At 40.3% G+C, this 27498-nt stretch overlaps 1 protein-coding gene across 1 annotated transcript; it reads right to left on the bottom strand.

Moving 5' to 3' along the window:
* Positions 1 to 20531: 20531 nt before the first annotated feature.
* LOC104576336 (interleukin-8) lies at positions 20532 to 22401 on the bottom strand. The gene is made up of 3 exons (XM_010223715.2): positions 22246 to 22401; positions 21399 to 21534; positions 20532 to 20708 (listed from the first exon to the last, which is right to left on the bottom strand). The coding sequence occupies exons 1-3, from the start codon at positions 22304 to 22306 to the stop codon at positions 20621 to 20623; spliced, it is 285 nt and encodes a 94-aa protein (XP_010222017.2). The 5' UTR covers positions 22307 to 22401; the 3' UTR covers positions 20532 to 20620.
* Between the last annotated feature and the right edge of the window lie 5097 nt (positions 22402 to 27498).

Here is a 27498-nt window from a genome sequence, read left to right as displayed (position 1 = left end):
TTTGTTATAAATTAATTAATTAGTTTGATTTAACTAGTTATTTATTTAATAGCATTATAATGAATATTCCATTGATGTATATCTGAAAGTGTGCATGAAGTAAATGCATCATGTAACTGGCTTCAGGCTTTGAGATAAAACCTTGTAGTAGAGGTGCCCCTTCAGACTTTATTTTTGCAGCTTGAATGGCCCTTCTAAGCTGTATTTATACGAGCAGTAGACCCCAGGAGGTAGAGTTGTATGTGTTTTCCTGAAACCAAAAGAAGAGCAGAACCATTGGTAGTGGTTGGAGCCAAGGAGAGGGAGGTGGCATTTTCTCCTTGAAAACCGGAGAGATCGCTAAGGGAAATGGTAGGAAACACAGCCTTTAAGAGCAGGAAACAGCCCTTGCAAGCTCAGCAGCAAAACTGAAGTTTAGGCTATGGTTTAACCAAGAAGTAGGATATGTCCATGTGCAGCGAACTGAGGCAACAGACAATTAGGATGGTGCCCAAAGAAGCCAGTCCAGGTTGTTGAAGGCGACGTCAGAGGATTATTGCTCTGAATCAATACAGAGAGCACATCTGTTGGTTAAGCAACTGCCATTTGTACACAGTGATATCGCATATTATTCTTGGACAGTACATGTGAGTAAGGACAGTTTACGTGGTGGTGCTTGGCTTTATGCTCCAATGACTGTTCACAATGCCTGAACGGGCAGAGCAATTCCATAGTGGGTACTGCTGGGGAAATTCCAGAAATCTGTGAGGTCTGAAGTGTGAGGCAGCTCTGGACACAGAACAGCAGTCAGCTATGCAGGAGAGGCCTGGGCTGAGCTTAGCAGAAGCCAGAGAGGCCACAAACATGTGGAGATGCAGCACAGACCTTGACTCTGTGTGGTGGTATTCATACAAGCAGGCCTAGGATGCATGAAATGGAGGCCTCTGGGACTATCTCAGAAGCTAAGACCATCTGAATAAGCAAGGCTTTTTATCTGGAGACTTCCCGATCCCCTCTGGGTACCTTTCGTGTGTGTGTGTGTGTGTGTGTGTGTGTGGAGGGGCACATTCTTCAGTCAAAGTGACTTCAGCAAACATGCTGAGCTTTATATGAGCTCTCTTTGATTCTCTTTTTTTTCTGTCTGCTCCCCTCACCACCTCTGACAGTTTTCCTTGTGAAAGTAAAATAAAGAGGAGAGACAGAACAGTGTCAGTCATAGCACAGAAGGCTGAATTCTTCCCTGTCTTTTGCCATATCTCCTTTCACGTTGGCTGCATGTGGCTCATAGTTGTGCTTCAGCTAAGTTTAGGCTGTCTGTCTGTAGTGCTTGCTGTTTGTAACATAGCTATGGCAGAACTCCCTGAAGCCTGTATATTTGTCTAGTGCTGAGGAGTGATCAGCTGGGTTTACCACCCAGCTTGTATTGCTGCAGCTGTGGTCCTACCACACTGGCCTTAAGTCAGGTATTTCTATAGGAGCCGCTGTCTGAAATCCCTCAGCATCCTTAGCATGAGCCTAAGAGTTAAATGGAAAACTTTCTCGACTTAGTTAGGGTTTAAGGAAATACATGCAAAATATTACTAGCCACATAATTTAATCATCTTCCAGTTACCCAGTTGTTAATTCTTTAAACACAGGAAGTGGTGCCTTTGCTTTGTTGCACATGATGGCTGGTTGCCTTCCATGGCAAGCATTTGCTTTGGCATCTATAGTGAAAGCACGTGTTCCTTGGTGGCAGGCCCAGAAGGGCTAAAAGCCAGTTGGACGAGGCATGTGCAGCATTCATTTCAGCAAGTGAGGCCTTCCTGATTTGCACAAAGAAGAGTTTGGTGGATATGTCACAGATACATTTCTTAGGTCATATTTTTAACATCACCTTGAACCCTCTTGATATGGACAATCTCAGAAGAAGCAGGGATGTTTCCTAGCATGCCAGATGTTGCCTCCTCTTCTTTGAGATATGTCAAACCACTACCGCTTAAGTCCCTGCAGTTGGTGGACATAGCCTGATGATATCTCTTATTATCATCATTTTTGAATTGTGTTTCTACTCACTACTAGTATTACGATGATATCCCCTCATAATCCTCCTGTGCATCAGGCTCCATGATGAGGTACAAACACATAATAATCTTTGCTTCCAGAGAGCCAGTGCTGTGGCTTTTGAGGATTTGAATTTTGGCTACTGGAGTTTGTAACTACACTAAAGCATCATCCTACAGATTTGTGAAAATTACATTTTATATCTATTTTGAATTTGCCACATGTTTTAGTTGCTTAAATTTGCTAGATTGAACTGTTCCCAGCTCACATTCCTTTGTAAATAATGCCCAAATGTACAAGAAATATAAATGTTCTGTCATTCAACTCATGTAGCAAAGCATCTTATCTTTTGACATCTTAGCATGTGACACAACTGTTGTATGCTTGTGTTTCTATAATACCTTTTTAGATATTAACATTTACATTCAAAACGGATGCCTATAGCAAGCAGTGGTCAGCTTTTTCTTGCCTAGCAATAATCTTAAGTCCTTAGCTCTTTTCTCCCCAGCAGTTTGAGATTTTCCTTGACCTATGCTCTGTGCTGAAAAAGACAGCATGCACAAACACATTGTTAATAGCTGCAAAGGAATCTATTTGCATTACTAAGGCATTAACTTAACAAATGTAAAGGTCTGTTTTTACATCAATTCCTTCACTAATCATTTCTCTATGTATTTAAGTTTCTAGGGCCAGTAAACTTTTTAAGGTAGCTAATAGGATTTCAGTTTCTGCGCAGCCTAACTTTACCTAAGGTGACTCTTGAACATCTCAAAAGGTGCTTAAACTGATTGGCAGGTGTTGGACTGACTGGTTCTGTGAATTATATCTAATTTATAAGGGCAACATAGATTTTGTTCTGAGGTTGGGGGTGTCTTGTTCATGGAAATATTGGGGAAATATTGGTCCTACGCCTCATTGAGATGGGAAGAACACCCAGACTTTTGGTAGTAAACTTGATCCTGGATAAAAGGTTGGTTTTGATGAGCCCATGTTGCTGTTCAGCTGATAAACCCCTGAGGTCATCGCAACACCTGAAAGGTGTTGAGAGCTCTTGCTGACTTCACCAGGAGCTTAAAGTGCTCTGCATCTCCACAATTTGCATGCTGCTCTGCAGGAATTTGCCTTTGGATCTGTAAAAACATCAAGAATAGCTCTTTATGAAAAAGGTGGCGAGAGTCTTTTGCTGTGTGCTGTTAGGCCCTGGCTGTCTCTCAAAGCAAGCAGTTTTGTGATTCCTTGTAAAGATCTTGATTGCATGGCTCACAATTTGGCTCTGATTCCAGGAAACGTGCAGCTGTTTGCTGTTGCTCACATAAAATTCAGCCCTGGTGCACAGCCCTTTTGTATCTGGTTCCAACATCTAATAGCAGGACTTGGTCTTTGCGAGAGGCCTGAGAGGCGTGATACAGCATGTCTTGTAAAAGCTGAAAGTTGCTCCAATGATGTTATCTAAACATGGGAAAAAGGATGCAAAGCCAGGGATAACGACTGAGGCCCCTATACAGCCGTTGTGCAGGTAGAAATGTCTGTGCTAGGTAGGAATGTTTGGCAATGGGGAATATGAATATGGGAAGGTCTGCAGGGAGCAAAAGCAAATGAATGATCAAAAAAATTCTTTTTCAGTTTGTTGAAAAACAAAACATTTGCATTTAGTGCATTGTGAAATGCCTGTTTCATTTCAGGATACTGTTGCCTAAGATAAAGTTTTGCTTCCCAGAGGAAGTCCCCAAAGAAGCTGTAAAAAGCTGTAAAAGTCTTCGTATCCTTACACTTAAGCCAGATAGCAAAATTTTCCTTGGAATGGCAAATTAGCTCTTTAAAAAATACACCCTTGTTAAATAATTACTTTCAAATCTGCAAATAAGTCAATGTAAAGCAAACATGAGTCTTCTAGCAAATGAAATTCTCACCCAAATGAAAGACAAAACCACAAACCCGGGTTAAGCCACGTTGAATCCAATTAAGTTTTCGGGTTCAGTGGAGCTGAGCAATATTTGAGGGATTGATTTGAATAGTTGTGGTCTTTTGGTTAAAGGGATGACATCAGTTGAGAAAGCGGTGACACAAGACATGACACACGACGTGTGAGCACGTGCGAACGGGAACACTCACCGGAATCCTCATGAAAACTTTGAAGTCTTTTCTTGCAACACACACACACTGACCCTCTATGCTACTTTCATTGCTTGTGTTGCAATGAAGGGAAAATCAAGAAGCCATACTTGACTCCTTCACCCTATAAGCTCATGAGGTGGCCCTCTGAGGGAATAGTGTCTTAAAATAATTTGAGTGTTGCGTGCTGGATGGTTCTCGGGCATATTTTGAGTCTATTGCAAAATCATTCGCATTGTTCTTGGCAATGAATAGTGCCAGCTACTTAGTTCACAGGAAGGAAGAAGTTATGTTACATTTGTATGATTCTCAATAAATCATGTAAAATAGCTTACAAAACAGCAAGAGGTAAGACAATTCCTTAACCATTCATTTAGGATAGTTAAGGGAAGGAGGAACACTGACAGCATTTTTGATGAATATGATCATCATGGAGGTTAGTGCAAATGGTTATCTTCCCCATTACAATACTATCTTGTATTTCATTTTTTCTTTCAGATTCAAAAGTGAAATTTCCTGACACTTGCTTGACTTCAAATATTGCCAATGCAACAAAGAAAAGGTACAGGAATATTGAATACTAAAAATTATACTAACAAATATGAGCACATCATACTCTCTCTTAAGCAAATGAGTGCCCATACCAGGTGTACACAGCGTGGCAGAAATCAGCTGCATGGGGTCCTTAGAAAACATGCTACTGAAAAAAGTAACTTCAGCTTTGCTTAAAATCTGGTAGTTTTACCAGGGGTTTTATATAATAAAAATTCCGAGAAAACTACAGTGACAGTGGTTAAAAAGAGTCATTTCACTTTTATAGGAATGCTGTGTTGCTGTAAGATCACAGTCGTTTAATTTAGGTGGACAGTTTACCACTAGCATTTGAATATATCTTTGAATTTGACAAAATCAGTGCATTCTAGTAACATTTTCCAGTTTGATTGAATTCTTATTTTCCAGGAGATTCTGCAACTCTAATTCTTTTATTGACTACTTCAGTTTTAGAAGACATTTACACTTCTTCACATCCATACCTTCAAGTAGGAATAGCATTATAAGCATTTTTCAAGCAGGACATTTTTCTGTAAGATTTGACCTGCCAACAGATGCAAACACATTTTTAGCTCCTTTCTGCATTTCTTAATCTAGTCCCACACTAGCTTCAGTGGATGATTGTCATAGCCTCTGGAAAAGCAGTTGCCAGAAAGAGAGGGGTCGATGGTTTGACCATAGCAAATCAGTGAGTCAGGCAATGTGCTTTCATTGGCACAGTTACTACTGTGCTCCTGGCAGTGTCTGGGTTAGTCACCCGTACACCAGCCTGGATTAGAGCCTGTCTGTTTATCAGTTATTGATAAGCAAACCTGAAGTCTTCAAGGCGTCAGCATTCTTGGCAAGTTGGTTACTGCCTGTCATTTATATTGGGTGATTAAGTACCTTTCAGATGAAGCTCTGACACCTGCAAGGATAACTGTCATTTGTGAGTAAGAGCAGTTGAGCTTCTTTAAACAAGAACTGGTACTTAAGGAAAGGCTGAGCAGGTTGTTCAAAGTAAAGTTCATATTTGATTCAGATCTGTGTGGAGAAGAAGCAATATAAGGTCACCTTAATGAAAGAGAATAGAGCCTGTGTGGGTTGATGCCTAATTGCTTAACATGCTTAATTTTAAGCATGTACATTCATTTTCAGCACAGTATGCTAGCCACAAACTTCTCCCAGATCCCATGTGGCACGATGAAGTGGAATGAGAGTTTCGTAACATTGTTGTGCTTGCAAATATATTCCTTTTTTTTTTTTTCCTCATTTGGAAGGAAGGAAGTGAAAACACATAAGCTGCATTCAGGTTTCATTTGCAACCATTTTATGCTGATACCACCGTCATATGGTGGTAGGCATAAGCAAAGGCATACTGCTCTTAAAAACAATGGCATGTGCTGGTCCCTGCACCTATGTTACCGTCCTACAGCTGGTTCGCTCTCCCCAGTGTGTATTGAGCTCTTCCACTGGGTGATCAAAGTGTAGCTGCACTGAGAGATAGGTTTTATGAACTTTCTAGAATCCATGAACTGGCTGAAATGTCCTTGGCACTTGTTTAGCCACCTAGGTCTCCAGATAGTGAAGCCATTAGAGCACCTTTGCAGTTGGGAAGGTACCGGTGCTAATATGCTTGTGCTTGGATTTGTGTAATACTGAGATCATGACATTGCAGCTTGCAACTTCTAGAGAGGTTGTCCTTCAGGATCTTGATGCAGGGAAGCATGATTTATCTGGACCTCAGAAATTCCTTTTCCTTTTTTTTTTTTTTTAAATATACAAATAGTAATGAAAATTGTAATAACTTGAAGCTTCTGATGAGTGTGATTAATCTGCAAAGGATAACTTAGGCTTTGGTTTTATGCTGTTTTATCCACAGTGTCCCCAACCATAGGCATTTGCATCTGTGTTTGATGTGAAAGAAATCTGGAAACATGAGCAAGTCAAGGCAGGAGCTGTCACAGGCTCTTTTAGTCTGTAAAAGTGCTGAGTAAACACACTGTTGACCATTCAAGTACCTCCCTTTTTCAACCAGCCAGTTTCTGATTGCAAACTAATATAAATCTTGTGTAACAGGATGCAAGCCTAAAATAAATCTTGTGTAACAGGGTGAGAAACCTATTGAACTGCATCTCTGCATTTCATGTATGGAGACCTGGCCAATCCTGCATAGCTTCAGCTTTCCTTCCGGTACTGGAAATCCCCTTCTCATTGATTATTCTTTGGAGGTAAATTGTCCTTCTTTGTAATGGCTTTTGTTTCTGTGGGTTCATTTTCAAACCAGGAGCTGCAAGTTTCTTCCAGCTGTGTGTGTGCATCAGTTCAGTTCCAGGATGCACTGGAGTATGAGTGGGATGTAAAAAACAGCACATAAAAGGGTTCTACTGTCACCCAGGGAGCCTCTCAAACGGAGCAGATATCTTGCACGAACCAGAAGGCTTCCTGAGTGGTCAGCAGCTTTGGTTTGTTGTGAAAACACCTTTCATCTTAACCTTAGACTTGTTTTCCTTTGTCACTATCTACAGTTAGAGCATGGTGGGAAGCCAGGCTGCAGCTGTCTCAAGATCAGGTCCTTATGCTAGGGTGTCACCGAGCGAACATTTGTAGTGAACCTGCTCTAGGCCCTCCTGTGCCTGTCCTGGGACTTGGATAGCTAACTCCGCACATTGCAGACTTTGATGCAAAATCAGTGACCAAATTCCGAACCTGGGGATGGGACCACTGAACTCCAGTTGCATTAGGCTCTGAGGCAAGATGAGGCAAGACCGAGTAGGCTGCTTCCCTTCTGAGTGTGTTCTGCCTTGGTAGATGGGTCAGTGAGGATGGTTCCCTCATTCCTTTGCTGAACTTATCTTTTTTATTTTTTCTGCAGAACAAATACTGTTTTTTTTTTCTTTTTTTTTTTTCTTGAATCTTTGCTCATATAAACACTACAGGAATCTACTTTCTTTCTCTTGAAAACAACCACACAGATGGAACACAGTTGCAGGGCTAACTGCATATCTCTTTGCTCTTAGTGTTCTTGAGGGCTACAACTTGGACCCTAAACTTTCACTATTCCTCAGAGTGCTGACTTGGACACATGGATCAAACCCACAGGCCAAGCAAGCAGGAAGTGACCATAGGGGAGGCTCTGGCCTGCACCATGCCCTCCATGTATCTAGGACAGTCATGTAGGTAACCTAGATGAATTTCAATAATTTCATTTCTCTTTCTTTCAGTGATGATGTTTAGTGAAATGATGAGAGAGCATTTTTAAATAAACTATTTAAATAGTTTATTTGCTATTATAGTATAAATAAACAATAGTTTATTTAAAAATGCTCTCTTATCATTCAACTAAACATCAAAATCTCAAAAAATGAGGAAGAGAGAAAGGAAGTGGCATGTTTTCCAACAGTTCTTTTCCTGCCAGGGAATCCCTGCAAGTGTGGTGTTCAGTGAAGCTCTGTTTCGCCCTCCTAAAATAGGAGGTTCAGGGATTCCTCTGTGGTGACAAATAGGATTCTGAGACTCGTCCTTTAGTCTCCTCCTTTAATTCACTTCAGGTGAAACTACTTCATGAGCAGCTGTGTTGCAGAGGAAATGTATTTGGATGTAAGCCTATACATTAAACTTTTCCAGAAAGCAAATGTGATATTGCTCACTTCTTTATACAGGTAATTAAAAAAAAGGATTAATACAGAGTGTAGGGAAGCACACAGGTGACATGCAAAACCACACAAACCATTTCCCACTGAAATACTGGTAACCTGTTGGGCTAGGTGCATACCTGGAAATGCTCAGGATGGTGTTTTCATTGTGCTTTGAGGCGGAAGGGTCTGGACAGATCACTTGCAAATCAGCAGCATTTAGCTGTGTGCATTTCTCAATTTCTTCAGTGACATCTTGGCAAAAGCAATCAGAAAGCAAAAATGCATGAGTTGTAGCACACATATTATGCAAACGGCTGTGGGTCTGTCGGGACGCACTTTTTGACTGCAGACTAGTGGTGCAGATGCACTGAGGTCACAGCTGACACAGCTTCTCTATGGTAAATGCAGCAGTGATGCTGAGCTGGATGCAGAGAGTCAAAATTCAGAACTGCTAGGAAATGGCAGCGCTCAGACGGCCACTCTTCTGCTTTTCGATCCATCACAGCAACTCAGCGTTTCTTAGAAAAAGGGAAGTACCTGCAGGGAATAAGAAAATGACGCAGATGCTCCAATGTCTCATGGTCACCTAGGAGCTGCTTAGTATTCTGTACTTATGTTTAACTTGGAGAAAAGCTTGGGGGGAAAAATGTCAAGTTTAAGCACTGAAATATAAAGGAGAGACACACACATACAAAAAAAAAAAAAGGACCGAGAATGAAGGTCAGATCTGCTAGGTTTTATTATTGTGTGTTTCTAAAGCATAATGCCACAAGGTTGGCAATTGTTCGCCCCTCTGTTTGTCTGGTTTATGGGTAGATTTGCCTGAATGCAGCTCTGATTATGCCATGTTTTCCTGTGCTCCTCCTTCAGTGTGCCCTTCCTTCTCATTGGGAAACACCGGCTGGGAGGGTGGAAAAAAAGGGGAAAGCTACATCTTACATCTTAAAATCAGCTACATCTTACTTTTGTGCCAACCTTGAATGAAAAAAAGCAACCCGTTGTGCTCATTTTCTTCAGCTCTGTGAAGCTGTGAACCTCTGAGGACCCAACCATGCCCTGGCAACATCCTTGGGCAAGCAACATGGCACATGGGTCAAAAAGGACTTGTACACTGTCCTCAAAATATTTTGAGCCTTCAAACAGGAAGGAGGATGCTTTCAGGAACTAAAACCCCTACACTTTCCATCAAAGTTTCTGGAAACGTCAGCCCTAAGTATGTGAGCAAAGTACCAAATGCACAAAAGCACAGACAAGCGGCAAGTGAAATAGTGTGGATTGCAGGGTAAATGAGTACATGTGCTCTGCTAATTCTGGGTGGGTTGTTTTCTGAGTAGTGCCTCAGTTTCCTTGAACAAATAAAAGACTGAACTTCTTTGGTTTCACCTGGAATAGGGTGGAGTTCAAATACCAAACAATTCTATATCCTTCATTTTATTTGCAGTTCCACAGGAAACATTTACATTGCAATATGATTTCTGTTTCTTTCAAAGCCAGTTACTGTGTTCCTTCCTGGGGTGAGGGTTTCTGCTGATGATAAACTGGGCACATCCCATCTTCTGTTTCTTGCTTTGTGACTGCTTTAAAATTTCTGGAAATATAAATCAGATTCTTTATGTTTACAATTTTTACTTAGAAATACCTAGCCTGGAACACTGAATGATAATGTCTTGTTTGTTATTTTGCAACATTAACCATTTATTTGATGTGTCATGGTGAATAGCTCTATTATTTTAATACTGGAATGCCCTTGCTGGGTATCTGGATAAGTCTGTGGATTTTCCCCAAGGTTTGAATGTTCTTGCTATTTTGTTCATGTCCCTTTCCACAAACTGCTGCTCACTTCTTGAGGCATTCGGAGCCTAACCTGGATCTGAGCTTGGTAAAAGCCCTTCTAGAATTGCCACTATGTGTTACTCATCTTGCTTCCCAGACTGTTCCATCAGCTCTTGTTGTTTTTCCGTACTGAAGTCAAAGTGGATCAGCTTTATGTCTTTCCCCTTGCACCCTTCAAGAGTCTTTTGCTCTTGCCGTTTCCTCTGGAAAACCAGTCTACTTAACTGTCGTTGAAATCAGTCAGAAGTAAGCACATCTTGTGATCAAGTATCATTGTTCTGTAAATGCTGTGAAAAAAAAATCCCCTGAATTTGTATGTAAGTCTTCATACATATTATATTAGGGCCCAAGTGTATTGCAATCAATAGAATTTCAGTTATTTCTGACTCAGCCTGATATACTTGAATTGTAAAATTTTTGAACTGACAGAGATCTTAAAAAATAGTATAAAATGAAAAAGAATTGTATATTAAAAGACCACAGACCACTACCTGGTGTTCAGAAATACTCAGAATATGGTCACCTTATTTTATAGCCTTTCTTAAAATTAGAAAATACGGCAGCAGAATAAGAAAATTCATGGCTGCTTAGAGTATTTTTTGGAATGCAGGGTCACAAAGTGCTCTTTTTATCAATCATTTCTGATTGTTGATATTATAAAAGGAAACAGTCTATGGGGTGAGTCACAGTGTTTTCAAGATGTGTGCTTAAAAGCAGTTACTATTTCCACAGAAGAAAAACACTGCCTTCAGACTGGCTCTTGCATTTTTCTGAATAGGCGGAGACTGTTGTTCATTAGCAACAGATAGTGCTCACAGCTCTTAAGAACCAAAATATCAATTTACTAGGGGGAGGACAGTAAGGGTGTTTTGTTGTTGCCATTTGGCCCTGTACAGATATCGGAGCAGTCAGTAAAAGCCTGAGCTGAGGTCAGTGGTGGAATTAGTGGTACTATTACACGGGGCCCATAATGTTTAGTGTGAAACTGGGTTGATATCACAGAAGCTTGTTATTTTGCTAAATTTTGAAATTGTGGGTAAAGGATACTGTATATATGATGCTTCATATTTGTTTTCTTGACACTTAATAATAGCTGTTAAGGAAAAGAGAAGAATGATTTAACAACAACCTCTTAATATTTTGTTCTCTGAGAAAACATAATTAAAGAGCTACTACCAGACACAACCATCCATATAAATCAAACTCAGACAAGTAACCCACTGCTTACGTCTCTGACATCACTGTTAAGTTTCTTTTATAAATTGTGTTGGATTCTGATGTATGCCCAAAAACATAAGAATTGCCATGCTGGATCAGAACAAAGATACATCCAACCTAGTAATTTACCCCTAGTAAGTGGACTAGTAGCAGATGTCCAGGGAAAAAAAAGGGGGAAAGAACAGGGTAAGTATTTGTTGTTGCTGATCCAGCATAACCCCACAGCCTTTCAGAATAGGGATGGAAATCAGAGTATTTCTTAGTATTTTCAGAGAATTCAGAACATTCAGATATTATCAGAGCAGGGATTTACTGATCAGGATGATGTTTCTGTGCACTTAGCTATCTTCACTGGATTTTCTTCTACATTCTTGTTGAATTTCACTTTCAGCCCCTGTAAGTTTTTGAAATATTTAAGCAAGGAGATATATTTAATATTGAAGTTATAGAACCTGGGCGGGAAACTGAGCTGTCTGGGATCTAAGCCTTGAAAATTTTTAAGACCAGTCAAGACCTCATCAGTGTATGATCTACCAAGAAGTGAAATGAAAGAAAACCTGTATGCTCTCCCCCTCCTGTGTGTATCTTGGTTGCTTCATGACTTTCTAAGTCCAATGGCTTTGGTTTTACTTTGGTTTGGTTTCACTGATCTGTGGGCAAAGGAATGCATTCTGCACTTGGGAATACATCCTACCTACTTAATGGAGTTTGTGAGAGCTGGACTGATCTTGTTTCCTTGAGCTTTGAGGGCATTCTCATTAGACCGAGGAGAGTTTTAGTACTAAGACAAGCCAGGATTTAATCAGAGCTTTCTCATTCTTACTAAGGGAAATTAATGCTTCTTTCCTAAATCAGTATTAATTAGGAAATTTTGAGGACAATTTGCCTATATAATGGCTCTCGATGGTTTTATTCAATTTTTAAAAAGCTTGGAAGTGTAACTAATGAAAATTATAAAATTTTATAGTGGTTATTCCTTAGGTTATGTAATTCCTATAACATGAAAAGAGCAAGAGTTGAAAACTATAAAAATCTAGGCTCATATTAGAATATATCACTTTATTTAAAATTATAATTACATAATTATATATATAATATATATAATATACATATAATACATATAATATATATATAATAATAATATAATATAATACAATATAAAATTATAATTATCCTTCCTCTTACCTCTTATTATCCTTACCAAAAGTCTCCCTGCAGCTCTGAGAAGTTCATTCACCAAGGCAGAGCAAAGATGTTTCCTGCTACATTAGGGAGGAACAAAACGTGCAAAGGCACTTACATGACTTTATCACTTGGCAGTGAGTTTTGCTGTGGATCCATCACACCACCTGAATGGCCCTGCGAGGGGTGACCCTGAAATACCACAGCCCACCCTGGCCTGGGCCCAACATGTGAAAGAGAAATGGAACTGCGGCTGTGAAACAGAGTACTTCATCAGCTGGACGTGGTAAGCCGTGTACTTGATATAGTTATTCTCATAGTCACAGAACTTGACTGAACAATTGCCTCTGTTCCTTGTTCTGAACTGCCTAAGCGTTAAAAAGTATCTGAAGGTTTGTTTTCAGGCACCTAGAACTAAAAGCAAAATGTTAAACAATTCTACATTATATATCTGTTTTTAAATCCATCCTCCACATCATATGGTTCATTATGTCACTTTAAATCTAGATTTGTGCCTTTTAAAGTTAAGGAGAATAAAAATAGACAAATAGAAAACGGGGAACAGAAATAACTTTCTAGCATAAACATAATGTTTCTTTAAATGTATAAGAGGTGTTTGTTCAGAGTAAATATGGACCTGAAAATCATTTTTTCAGAGCTTTTCGTCACTGCCTCTGCATGTAAACACGCACTCATGTTTTAACAAGTAATTCGCTGGGGGATTTGGCAAGCTAATCTGGTTACAGTCTTAAGGGTTTTAAAAATTTGCTGATATTTAGTATGATAAGTCGTAAGACTTTTCTCTTTTTCTGGGGTATGTGGTTTTAGCAAAAATACTAGAATTATGTTTCAAATCCAGTGTTGCAGATTTGAATGTAAAGCTATTCCTGAGTCTTTTCTTCTGCCTGTCTGAAGAAAGCAGCTAACATAGCCCACTTTGTTTGACTTAAGCACACTTTATGAAAAGAGGAGCCCACCCAAAGAAATCAAGCAATTAGTCCTCTCTTTTCTTATGACTGCTTCCCCTCCTGTGGTCTGAAGTAATTTCTGGTCAGCCCAGCAGATTTGCATACATACCACCACCTTAACTCTCTCTTTTTGCAAATGCCTTTTGGCTATTCTTTCCAAAGCTTCCAACAGATTTAGATTCATGGTTCTAGGTTCTCCCAAGGAACCTGAATTTTGTTTTATTTCACATAAATGTAAAGTATTTGGTACTTGAAAATGTAAACATGTTGAAAAGCTCAAGCTGAACAACAGTGGAGTTTAGGACTAGGAGTTTAGGACAATGGAGTTTAGGACTAGAGGAAATGGCCGGAAACTGAAACATCAAAAATTCCATAGGAACTTAAGGAAAAATTTCTTAACAGTGAGGGTGACAGAGCACTGGAACAGGCTGCCCAGAGAGGTTGTGGAGTCTCCTTCTCTGGAGATCTTCAAAACCCGTTTGGACGCAGCCCTGTGCCACGTGCTCTAGGTGTCCCTGCGTATGCAGGGGGGTTGGACTAGATGATCTCTAGAGGTCCCTTCCAACCCTAAGCATTCTATGATTCTATGATTCTATGAGTTTAGAAATTTAAATTTCTTAGACATCCTAGAAAATTTCCATTTGGAGGTCCATATGGGAAGGAATACAGCACAATTCTGTCATCAACCAGGTTGAGATGCTGGCAGGTGATGTTTTGCCTTATACTCTTTGATCTTTTTTTTTTTTTCTTAAAATGCTGCACTTCTTATTTACTACTAGGAAAGTCTGCCAAGTGGAGAACAGAGACAAGTCTAGCCGACAGACATATGTGTGTGCTGTGTGTGCCATATACACGTATGTTACATACACATGCATGTCGAAGAGAAGGAAACAACACACTGCAAAGAGTTAAAAACATATATCCTCCTGTCAGAAATAAGGCTGGCTTTCCAATCATATACATACACTTATCTTTCTCGTAAGTCATGCAGTATTTCCTGGTGGGAAATCCTCCCTGGCACCACCCAGTTCCTGCCATTTATCAAGTCTCCTGTGATAAGAAGCCTACTGAACAGAGATGCAATATAGAAGGCCCATTCTTAAGGGCTGAGGCTCGAGAAGGAATTCAAAAAGCTAAACCCCCCTCAGCTGTATTGTTGGGATCATCCTCAAATTAATCCCACTCCTAGCATCCAAATACCTGTGTTTTTCCTAGTTATATAATCCTAGCCCTTGCCAAGCAGTACCTGCTTTTTTTCTCCAGGATTTCCTGCCGCTTTGAAATACAACACAAAAGTTCAGATCTGTATTCCTAGTTGGAATAGTTGGAGGAAGTTTGGACTTTGATGGCCTATGCAGCCTTCTAAGAAAGCTAGTTAGTGCCATTGAGACTGTTCGAATGAGAACTCTTCCTGTAGTGAGTCTGTTTAAAGTCTCTTTCTATGGGAGTTTGCAATATTTATTTTCTAATAAAGAAGGCAAGCTCAGACATTAAACTTACTCATCTGATCTTAGGAGACATGGAGTTAACGTAACTCTAGCAAATGGTTGCAAGGAAAAAGCCAGAAAAGATGAATCTCAGCAGCAGTAGTTTTTACTCAATATGAATGTTGCTTCAGTATTTAAAGACTGATTTTGAAATTCTGGCATATTGTATTAGCTGAGTCAGGAGAAGTATTGCTGAACTCTCTTCGCTCCCCTGCCTTTTCTGGAAACTGAGGGCTCAGCAGAGGAAAGGTGATTAACTCAGTCCAAATAGGCTCTTAGCTACTTGTCTAATAAGCTTTTATTTCCACAGTTTTCTAGGATGTACACTTGTGAAAAAGTCATTTGCGTAAGGAGAACAGATTTTTCCCATTTGCCTTCTAATAAAGGAGAAATTGGTAGGCTGGTACTAGAGAAGTCAGTGTGCCCTTTGAAGGGGAAAAATACTTTAAAAAAGGGAAATAACAGTAGGAATAGATGGTAATTTTTGATGAAAATTGCCAACAAGGAGGTCTCCTTGTCAACACATTCCAAAACTACTTAGAAAATATGGTGCTAGTGAGATGACAACATTTGTTGAGGATACAACATTACTGAGCATGAGCAAACAGATATCTGCCTGTAAAAGAGTCGCAATACTGCCTGTTTCATGGAAGGGCAGGTACAACAGTATCAGGAAGCCTAATTGTGCCTATCGCATGACTGTATCTGCATAGGAGGAGCTGCAAATTAGCCATTGCCACTGAAGTAGTAGAACTAGGTGTCACTGGTTTGCTCCTTTTAGAGAAGTGCATACAGTGGCATTCAAGAGAAGCAAGTAAACTTTTAGGAATCGTTAAAAAAAGTTATTTAAAAAGAAAGAAAGTATGAGTATGCAGAGTTTGCACCCACTTATTGAGTATTACCCACACAGCCCATTTTTAAAGAGATATAATAGTACTAGAAAATATAGAGAGAGCAGTGACGAGCATGCTAGGAGGTATGCAACACGTTTTTGCCATGAGTAATTAAACAGACAAGGATTCGTTAGCCTGTGAAAGATAATGACTGAAAGAAAATATGAAGAGATTTATAAAATCATGAATGTTATGTGAAATAGGAACAGAAAATTATTTTTCCTAAGCCCTCATACTCAGTAGGAAGTGAATAACAAAAAAAGTCCTGTGTGTCATGCTCAAAGCAGTTCTATGGGCTTGCTTTTCCTGCAGAGGGCAAGTAAACTGTGGCATTTCTTGTCACAAAATGTCGATCAGGTTTAAAGCATTAGGGATTTGGAAAAGAAACATGGGTGCAGGTGTGCATTAAAAGTAGTGTAGACATGTTGTTGTAACAGCACAGGGTTTCAGCTTCTGCATCTTTGCACGTAATTTTAAAAATAAGTATTCAGAGTGATTTTCAGTAATAAACATCATAGATTTTACTGGGACGAAAATTGCATGCTGAGTCAAAATGTCTATTTGCTGATTCAGAACCGTCTGTGGAATTTTTGGAGTCTGTATGATTTCAGAAGGATCCATTTCCTGTCGAGCCAGTCATCATATGTCTTTATAAACAAGCAGAAATGCAAAGCTTGGAGTGAGTCCGCAGCGTCAAGCCAGTGCTGTGTCTCATTCTTCTGGGGTTTTCCCGTATTGTGAGATAACATAAGAAATGCAGTCATTTCCAAAATGGGAAATAAGGCATTAAAAAGAAAAAAGTAAATCAAAGATACAGCTTCAGTCACCTCATACACGAGCAGGATGTTTGTATTAGTTGACATTCACCGCAGAAAGAAAAATGAGGGACAGCAAACCCCATTTGTATGATCTGAATTCTTTTAAGGAAGCGTTAGAAATATTTCTAGGGCTTTTCCAGTATTTCTTTCAGTATCTTTCTATACTTATTCAGCATTTGCTGGAACCTGAGAGCAAGGTACTTTTGTTATTCTAACAATATAATTGAAACCCAGGGGAACAAGCTGCAGTTCCCAGCTCGGATTGCTCACGATGCAAGGACGCAGCTGCAGCAAGCAGCCCGCGGAGAGGGAGCTCTCGAGTCAGGGAAGTGACTCTTCTGTGAAAGTGAAAGTGCTTAGGAAGGAACATGAAATAAAGCACCAGGAAAGCAGCTGAGGAGAGGCAGACGATGCAGACACCTGCGTTACGTGTAGTGACCAGGACAGCAGGAGAGAAATGGGTGGGGGTGACCGCGGGTGGCTGCTGTACCATGGTTTGGTCTTTGCTACAGCGTAGATGCAGAATGAGCTTGGATGCAATTGGGAAAATGGGATGACGAACAAGTATAGAGACACCTGTGGTGAAATCTGAGGGGACTTTAATCATGGTGCAAGTGTCCTGAGTTTTCTCAGGTTCTGGTCAATATATTGCACACACACATGCACATATAAACACTTACTTAAATTGATAAACACCTCTATATTCTCAAAAGGAGCAGCTTTTCTGTTTTTCTTTTCTTTTCTTTTCTTTTCTTTTCATATGGCTTCTATATGACTTGGTATTGGGAAGTTCATGTGGTGTACTTCACAATTCACATGTTCAAGCAGCTGTACGCCTCATACTGAGGCAAAACTACTATGGGCTCATGTATTTTATGATCATAGAGTTACTCAGAATAAATTGTTTTGCTGTTTCAAAAATATCTAGATCATAGGGGAGGTGAAATAAAACTGTGCATGTGTCAAATATAGAGGTGCTGGGGCAGTGGTGCAGCAGTCTTATCTCTGTATCTCCCAAACCTTTGCCTTCTGCTCCACAAACAGTTGGTCTAATTCAAAAAATATTGCCCGATTGGTAGGGATTTACCTTGATTTAAACTGCTTTTATGTCTGGTACAGAGCAGGGACCTGACCGACTTTTTCTGTATGGGAAAATACTTCTTGCTGGGGCTGTAGTGCAGGCAGTCTCTGCATATTCTATATGAATATATCTTTTTTTGTGTGTGGAAATGTTAGTATTTGCAACAGGAGGCAGGACATGTGGAGCAGCCTGTCGGATCTCCCTCGCATATGGATTGGAGTTGCTGTTCCGAATCAAAAAGTGCAAGGCATCCAAAGCATTCAGTATTTCTCTTGCATTCTTCGTTCCTCCTAACCAGGAGGAAATTCTGCAAAATGTGAGGCCTTTTCCTCTCCCCAGAGAAGCTGTAAGTTTTTGTTATTATGGCATTCTACCCTTCATTAGGAAATGGGCAAGCAGAGGAGGGTGATAGATCAGAAAAGAGCAGCATTTGCTCTGTGCTGGTGGTAACTGTGATGCCAACCCAGTCGTGCTGCAGTGACATGAATGAGGAGGGCTGATCCATAAGTTCCTGCAACCTGCCTTTCACTCCCGCAAGTGACAATGAAGAAGAGAGAAAAGCATAAACAATTTGTTTGCAAATCAATTAAACCTGGTATCTTTATTCACAAGTGCCAGATTCACCAAAACACAGACCATACAAAATGCCCTCTGGGCCACTGCCACGGTCCATCTAACCCCCTGGTTGGTGGCCAGCACAGACAGTAGTCAAGCCTGCAACCCTAGCCTTTGTATTCCCTTGTACTCCCTGCGGGTCCTGGGCATGAAAGAAGAACATCACCGGATAGTCGTTCCAGGAAGTGATCCCGTCTGCTGGAATCAGGTATGCCTCAGTGTTGCTCTGCAGGATGAGTGCTTCCCTTCAAAGGGGCTGAGCATCAGCCCCCGTGAGCAAGAGGCTGGAATATCCCAGCCTTTCAAAAAAGGAAGCCCTGCTGTCCTCAGCACTTCAGGTAGTCAAGCAGGAAGCACCTGCTGCACAAGGGCAAATGTTCGTTGTTTGGGTACTGAAGGTACAGGGCACAAATTCCTGTCTTGGCAGCCAGAGGGTGGCCTTTTGATTCAGGATGGGGTTACAGCTCTGGGGCTGGTCTGGAAACTTGCCGTGTTGAGGCATCTGAGGGTGAAACCCTCTTTTGTGTAGGAAACTTAATTAAGCAGCCTTGCCCTATAGTCTTTATAAAGGAGTAGGACTGGGATTAGCCTGGATATAGGAGAGTGAGCGTTTGCCCTTGGCTCTGCCTAGAGTTCAGAGGCCACAGCTGTATTCAGTCCTATCAGCCTCGCAAAACAGGGTAAGTTAGGAGCTCCAGTCTATGCTCTGCAGAAATTTGGCTTAGATTGCAAAAATGAAGCAAACTATTTCCAAATAGAGCAAGTAAAGCATAAAATAACAAACAGATAACAGATTTTATGTAGAACAATTTATTAGTATATTTGTAGGAGTTACATTCTCACAAGCAAATTCTGGGTGGGTATGTGAGCTTCAACTTTTTTCATAAGCTGTATGACAACTAGATATAAAGCTAACTCTCTTTATACAAAGCAATGTGACTATAAAATGTTATACATTCTTCTAAAAAATGTTAGGAATGGAAAAAAGTACAGTAGAAATGAAATAAATTAACAGCTTTTTTTGTTTATCATATAGAAATTATTAAATAAATGTAATGGTAAAACAATAAATAAATAAATAGCAAAAACACTGCCTTACAGATTCTGTAGGCTATATTTCTAAAGTCACAGCTAACAGCCTACACATAGGCTGACTGTGACTAAGGAAACTGTTGTTGACACAACATACGAGTGCACTCCGGGGGAGCAGGAGGACTTTTCAATTCGCTGGTGTAGTAGCAAAGTGGTTAGGCTTAGTGTAAATAAGCAGTCCTGCAAGTGCATTGCACTTAACCAGCTGGATTTGGCTGAAGTGTCTGGCAAAGGTTCTTCATTTCCTTTAGCAAACCACTTTTCTTATCCAGTAGCTTCACTTTCAGAGAACGGCATGTCCGACAGCCACTTTGAACATTCTGAGAGACTTCTTTAAATAGATGCAGTTAAATAAATAAATAAATAGAGATAGTGATCTACAGTTCGCTCAGAAACAGCGAGGCAAGAGGTGGTAGGTGGAACGCTGCCTGAGAGCGGATAGGCGAGATGTTTCCCCAAGATGTTTCTCCACAGAGGAGAGAGCAGTTGTGCAATTCTTCTGTCTTGGCATTTCTTACAGTGGTGTATCAGAGTTGGATTGAGCCCTGTTGAGAGTTGAGGGAAGAAGATCATTTAGAAGGTTTCCAGAACGATCATCTTTGCTTAGCATTACATGAGTTACAGTTAAGGATGAGTGGTTTTTTTCCAAGCTATTTGCTATTCAGAGGCATAGAGAAGATAATGACAATGTTTCTGAAGTAACACCTGAAATCAGGGTTTATATGTGGGTTTCAAGGTAGGAAACTTCTGTAGCCTGCGTTTCTGCATTTACTCACATCAAGAACTTCACTAACTTGGAAATATGAATTATTAACATATAGTACTGCAAACAAGGGGAGGGGGATTTTTTTTTTAAAGCATCATTTTGCAACTGGAGCCAAATGCTCCGATATGCCTTTGTCTCCAGATGGAGATAATCAAATCTTTGCTAGTGGCATATCAGGTCCAGGGGCAGCTTGAAAACAAGGACTCACAGCAGAGCCAGAAAAAGCCTAATCTTATAATTAAACAAGAAGTCTCTTTGTTCTTTAAGGAGAAAATGGAAACTATTGCTAGGAAAACAAAGAAAGTTTGCTTTCAGGGCGAAGTTTCCCACTCAACTTTCCTAAATGAGAGTGGATAGATGGGACTTACTTGGCCAAGAGAGCCTTTATGATCAGCTGAACCCAGGGAGCGGTGGGCTCCAAACACACTTCTCTGCCGTCCTTCAGAGTAGCACTGCAAAATAAAGAAAAAAACAAAAGTCAAGCACCTACTAGGCAGATTGGTTTTATTCTCATAATGTAATACTGCATTTTTAGATGTACCGACTTTAGTACGAATTCATCTCACTCAGCTCTAGATTAGAACCCAACCTAATATTTTGTTATATGTGTTCCATAGCTGAGAAAGTAAATCATACAGAAATTTTGTGAGATTTTGTGCCTGCACTTGAATCACATTCCCCAAATTGTTTCTCCATATATATAGGTACTGTATCTTGTTTTGTTTACATTAGCACAGATTTTTTTAAAGAAAAGTTGAAACTTCTCATATAAACAGGAATTTTGATAGCATAAATATTTTACTCTGTTCTGTGCACTTCAAGATCAGACTTTTCTCAGTATTTCTCTAAATCCACTCATTTCTCAACTTTTCTTTCTGAGATGGTTACAAAACTCTCTCAGTAGGAGTTTTGCCTGCTGCTATAAACCGAATACACCTTGTGTATTAAAAACTGACCACTCCTTGTATTCATATTCTGCCACCTTAGAATGACTATGTATTATGCCCCATGACAGGTAAATAGGAAAGATGAAGACTATAAGAGTAAGCGGCTTGCGCTATCTCATGTTGGCCTGCTAGCTCCCTTGCTTCTCGTGACACCAAACAGTTTCCGCAGCAGCAGAGCCTTGCAAAGGTGCTTACATGACTTCCACGTTCCTGCAGTGCGGTCCACTTTGCGTCAGCTTCACATCTTGGATGGATTTAGGGTTGATGAACTTGGAATGAGTGGCTATGCACTGGCACCGGAGCTCATTTCCCATCCTTGCCAGGGCCTTGCCTTTTGGGAAGAAAAAGAAAATTGTCGTTTGTGAGGCATTCTTAGCAGCAGCATATCTGGCATAAAGCACAGCTGCTCTCTTTTCATATCACTCCAGGTTAAAACTTTGCTGCCTAAATCCTCACAGTATTAAAATTAGTTTCTTATTTTTTAAGATGAGCTGATATACATTTGAAAATAAATTCACATGTCTTTAAAATGAAACTATATGTGATTTATGGTTACTTCTGCTGAAGCTGCATCATTCGATGCCTAGATTAACACACTGGCAACTATAAAGAAGATAAGAAGCCTTTACTTTTCCAGTAATTTGAGGTGTGTCTATGCTTGTATGTTCATCCTGTTTGCTCTCCCTTCCCTTCTATTGCTTGAGGCAATAGAATCGTGAGTTAAGAAAGGAGACATCCTAAACTAGAAAATGCTGTCCTTTTTGTAGGAAGGTAAAGAAGTAGTTGAACATGGTAAGAAGCAGATAGTGCCCTTAGCCAGATGTGAAGTATGTTAACAATGCAGATGGGAACTTCAGTGTCCTTAAAATATTTTCCACGGTACAAAGGCTACGTGCTAAATTTCTGACCAAAGAGAAGCTGCTGAAAATACTTCAAAATGAAGTAACTTGCTAAAGCAAGCATAAAAATATCCTTCTGCAAAGACATGCATGCTGGAAAAGGCCTACACAAAGCTACAGTCATGTGGAAAGGATTTGCTTACCTTGAGACACAGCTGCGGAGATCAGGAGAAGAGCCAGGACAGCCACAAGCTTGCCGTTCATGGTTACACAAGGGTTCGCTCCTTGATTATTTAGCTTGGATACTCTGGAGCAGTGAGATCTCTTGTCTCAGAGGACTGCTGATGGCTGAGCTGGGGAACCCATGTCCCTTATATACTGTTTTGGGGCGAAGCTGTGGCCTCTGCTGGCAGGGAGATTGCGTTAGAGGAATTTCCCACATGCAGCAAGAGTGAGTCACATGACTGTTGTGACACCCTTTCCTAGATGACTGGGGAATTATTTATCCTGCAAATGAACTAATTTATTATTTTATTAACATATGTCGGTAACATCTGTGCAGCTGGGTTTCTTTTGTAAACTTTTCTAAGTTTTGCGGGTTTTATAATGCATTTGTTTATTTGGTAGTAAAACCTTATCATGGTTTGGGGGACTTTTATCTTATAACTTTTTGAGTATCTGCCTTCAGGGTAATACCTGTTTTTTATAGGCATGCCAGGTCTGTGTTGGAGATATTTAATTTCTTTTCTCTGTTTGTGGTGATTGATTCCATATATAAGAACTAAAGCAAATAGAGTGAAAACCAGGCAGTGCTGAAGTCTATGGCTTTTTCCCTGGGGTCAGGATTTTACCTTAGCATTATTTTCATGCTACTGATTTTATTCTTTTTTTTCTGTTCAAGTAGCATCTTATGAAGTAAATTAATCTCTTTGGTGTTCCATTCAGCAAAGAAATTGAGGTTACAGTATTCAAGGCTTCCTAGGGGATAGGGATAGTTAATTATGAGCGGATTTTAAAATCACTTCTGCATTTTTCATGTCGTACATTTTGAGGAGTAAGAAATAGAAGAAGCTTTGTATGCAAGCAAAATGCTATGACGTATTCAAACCAGCTGCTTTTGACTGCTTTATATATGATAAATCGTGTTGTTTTTCTGTTGCAATAATCCTAGGTTTTAACAAAGGGAGATAGCATTAAATATTATGGTACTTTCTGTTAAGGAGCTTTGTTGTATGAATGCGTTCTGCGTTTTTCTGCTAGTAGAAATATTATCTTGCAAGAGAAAAAAATCAAGGAAAAGAAGTGGGCTCAAATGCTGATGTTTCACTTAAAGAAAGATTTGGATTTTAACCCAGGTGGAGTGCTTGTGTTTGAGAGAGGCCCTGCTTTTCAGCGCTGCCAAACAGCTCGCTTTGTGACCGCACCAACCTTTGGTGCTTGGCATCTCCAGCTTCAAAGCTCCATGTTTCCTATCCCCTTATCTGTGATAAACCCCCTTATCTGGGGGTTTATAGACATACTTCTCCTAAACTCTGAGGAGGTTGCAAAAGGCATCTTTAGCTTAAAAATGTTGTAATTGTCTGCACCATTTGTCATGAGTTTATCTGATAAAAAGGACTTGGTGGTGAAAATTCAGGTCTCTCATCACTGTATCTGCTGGTCCAAGAAAAGACATTATCATGCTTGGACGCAGTCCTGTGCCACGTGCTCTAGGTGACCCTGTGTGTGCAGGGGGATTGGACTAGATGATCTCTAGAGGTCCCTTCCAACCCTAAGCATTCTGTGAGTCTATGATCATGTTTGTTTCTTCTGCCAGTTATTCAGTGTGAAAAGTGAACAGAACATACTGGTTCTGATTTGAAACGGTGTTTCTCCTTAGGTCTATGTCATGCAAAATATGACTGAAAGGTACTTTTAATTCTTGAAGGCATGAAAAAGGAGAGGATTTTACCAGATATTGAAGGTTACGATTTATTGTTTATGTCTTCTTTAAATTTGCAGTGTGATTTCACTGCTGTCAAATTGCAGATGTTGAACTTTCAATCAGCTTACTTTGAATGCATTTGCTGGTTCATTTAAGATTTCTCTGTGTCTATATTTAGGCAGAGCACAAACACAGATATAGTAATTAAAATTCGATTAGCGATCCCACTTTTCTTTTTCTGATATTTGCAACTTTATTTTCTAATTTTGCTGTGTGCTGAAATGCCATTAATGTCCAAGGCAAAAAAGGAAAAATCCCCTGCAAATCCCCAAGTAAAATCAATGACTCCTTGCTTTGCTTGCCACTAGGCTAAGCTGCTTCCTGAACGTGGCGGTAACAGAACTGCAGAAATCCCCAGGGTCAAAAGTGAAGCCAAGTGCACACTCCACCTACATGACTAACCCTGCCCTCGAGCTAAGAGTATCACTGTAAGAAACTTCTATATTTGTATTGAAATAAATATCCCATATGTCTTCTGAGACATAGTTTCTCCTTCATCCACACTTTTTTACCCAGTATGGCACAGTTTCATTGGACCAATGTGAATGAAATGTAACAGAAATGGTAGCAGCGTAAAACGATTGAACGTAAGCCCAAAGGGCAGGCACTCCGAAACTCACTTCCTGGGAGTGAAGGAGCTTCACCCAAGTTCGCCCTGCATCCTTCAACACGTGCTCTTGCCCAGTTTCTTATCCCAGCCCCTGCCTGTGGGAACTGCGGATGCATTAGCTGATTTTGGCAGCATGTGTTTTCCCGTCAGCCACACAGATGACTGAGGCAAATGGAATTGCTGCTCCTTCTGTAGGATAACGTCAGTGACTGAGCTGATACTGCCGCGAGCAGAGACCTTCCATGCTTGTGCCTGTTAAAGAAATTCTGTAGCACCAGCAAAACAAAACTTATGCAATAATCCAGCTGCTGAAAGACTGCTGGAAAAAGGGAAGTAAATACTTCCCTGGTCTGTGTTTTAAGGCAGGGAGAGGATGTGTTCTCCGTGCCGCACGATGGAAGTTTTTGTTCCTTGTCGTGACTCATTGCTTCGTCTAATTAACAGAAAAGTCAACGGGAATCATTTGTGATCTTGGCTGTGATCATTTAGAGTCTTTTCAGGTAGCAGAAACAACTGACACAGTGAGGAAGGTTACGTGTTCTCTGGTGACCAGGAGTACCATGAGAAAAGTGCTGCCACTTGACTCGCAGAGCGGGGAAGGGGCAAATCCTGGCGGATTGGGAAAGAAGCTGCTTCTGTTCCGATCTGGGTCCTTGGTGGAAGTCTGCGATGAGGCAATAGGTAGAGAGCAGCGTGCCCCCTAGCCGACTGTCTTTTGACTTCCTGTGTGAGGAAGTGGTGACAAAATAAAAGAACAAGCGCTGGAGCCAGTCTGGATTTTTTTTCAAAAATTAAGTGCCTAAATATAGGTGCTTATGTACTCCTAGTCAGATTACTGTGAATTCTGGACTTTCCTAAATCCCTCTGGAGTCACAAAATAGAGATGCTTCTAAATTTATTTGCCTTTTAATGTATATAATTATAAATAGAGTATTATAAATGTATATTTATATGACTATGTAATTTTTTGTGATAATTATTTCAGCTCTGCCTGAAAGCATTTGTTCTTTGCTGTGGTTTTCAGTTAAACAAAAAAAAACGTTGTGGGCTGAATTCAGTGTTTCATTTGATCCAACTTGATATGCAAAGTCACTTAAAATAGTACGGATCTGTCAATATTACTAAGTACACAATATGTTAAAATTAGTAGACAATAGTGGCAAGTATTAACAGATACTGATTTTTACAAATATGTTGGATAGATTGGATCGTCAGACATTCGGAGTCATTTTGTAGCAGTGTGGACTGCTATATGAAAGCTGCGTTCATTCCTTTAGTTGTATTTTGTCGTGTTTGTCAGGAAGCGTATTCTTCCTATCCAGCAGACAGTGGGAATAAGATAAGGGAAATGATGGAAGGAAGCACATGAAAAAAATTTTAAAGGTTTAGCTTGGCAACTTCTGGTTAAATTGAAGTGGTTTGTAGGTCAAACACATCATGTGTTTATCTCTGGCTCTTAAAATATCGCTGAGTGTAGTCTTGCTGTTTGCTTAAACTCGCTGAAAGCCAATGTCGCTCTTCAGCAGTTAGCCTGAGTTCTTCCCAGCAGTGGGTGCGCGGCAGGTCCCTCCAGGCCGAACCCACCGCAAGAAGCCGACGAGGGGCGGTGTGCTGGGTTTTGAAATGTCCCCGCCGCGCAGCCCTGGCCGAGCGTGAGAGCCGCCGGCCCTGCGGCAACCAGAGTGCAAGGATTGCCTGAACCCGGCAGGACTCGCTAGCAACTGCTTCTCCATGTTTTCATGGATAGCATCTGCACCCTGAAGTGACCCACGTTAAATACACGACAGGGAGCAGAGAGTAATGGGAGCACATGGCTTCTTCCTGCAAACAACTCTATATACTGCGTCTGTTTTTTAAACAGGGTTTGCACAGGGATGGAGAGTTGCTGCCTGCCTGGGATAGAAATACAAAAAAAAATGGGAAAAATATAGGATTGTATTATAAAGGAGATCTAGTTTACACAGAAGCTGTGATATACAAATCTACTAATGCATCGAGGCTAAAGCCCCTGGATGGATGAAATCTTATTCGTCAGATCTTACAGGGTGAGAGTCAGCAAGAAGGAGCCACCAATGTGTCTGCATACAAAGTCAGATCTGAATTCTGAATTACTCCGGTAGGGTTTCCAGAGGGGGTCAGTCTCTATTAAAAACTACAGTCATGAATGTTTCTTAAATATCTTTCTGCAGTCTCATATTCTGTCTAGCCTATAGGTGTCCCCCAGTCACGATATTTTGCCTGGTCCTCCATTGCTGTCATCACACAGCTCAGATCTGGTGATTGCAGGTAGAATCTTCACTATAGCACTTCTATGATAAGAAACTAGAACTAAGTTGCACGGAATAAACTAGGTGTATCAAATAGTTAAGATAAAACATCTTTAACACCATCTTTAATTTAGAAAGAATTTAACAGTAAAGTCTATGGAAATTTAAAGATTAAACCAATGTGTAGTCTCCTAAAACAGGCTTGGGGGAACATGAGCATTCATATTTTCCATGATCAGTAAGTAAGCTGCCATACTAGCTAAATCATTTTGCAAAACAGTAAAAAAATGATTTATTATAGCAACAGGTGTCAATACTGCTTAAGCAGACCTTCCGCTGCGCCTTTTGCAACCAGACTTGCCTTTCCCGCATCGGTCTTTTGAGCCATCAGCGCGCTTGCAGCAAACGTGCCCATATCTTTGTTCACAAAGCCTAGCCATGATAGCATCAGGTAGAACTAACCTGAGTGCATTGTGTCTTCCTGTCTATGCAGAGAAACTCTGTCACAATGAGTATCACTTCAGAAATAACACACGGAATTTAGTATTGCTAATTTTAGTAGCTTACTTCTGGAAGTCATTATTTTACAGTCATT

Source organism: Tinamus guttatus, unplaced genomic scaffold (assembly GCF_059628265.1).
Source record: "Tinamus guttatus ecotype Peru unplaced genomic scaffold, ASM5962826v1 Tinamus_guttatus_pri_ptg000140l, whole genome shotgun sequence".
In the NCBI taxonomy this organism is placed as follows: domain Eukaryota; kingdom Metazoa; phylum Chordata; class Aves; order Tinamiformes; family Tinamidae; genus Tinamus; species Tinamus guttatus.
The sequence above is the reverse complement of the archived record's forward strand: the minus strand, read 5'-3'. Positions and strand labels throughout refer to the sequence as shown.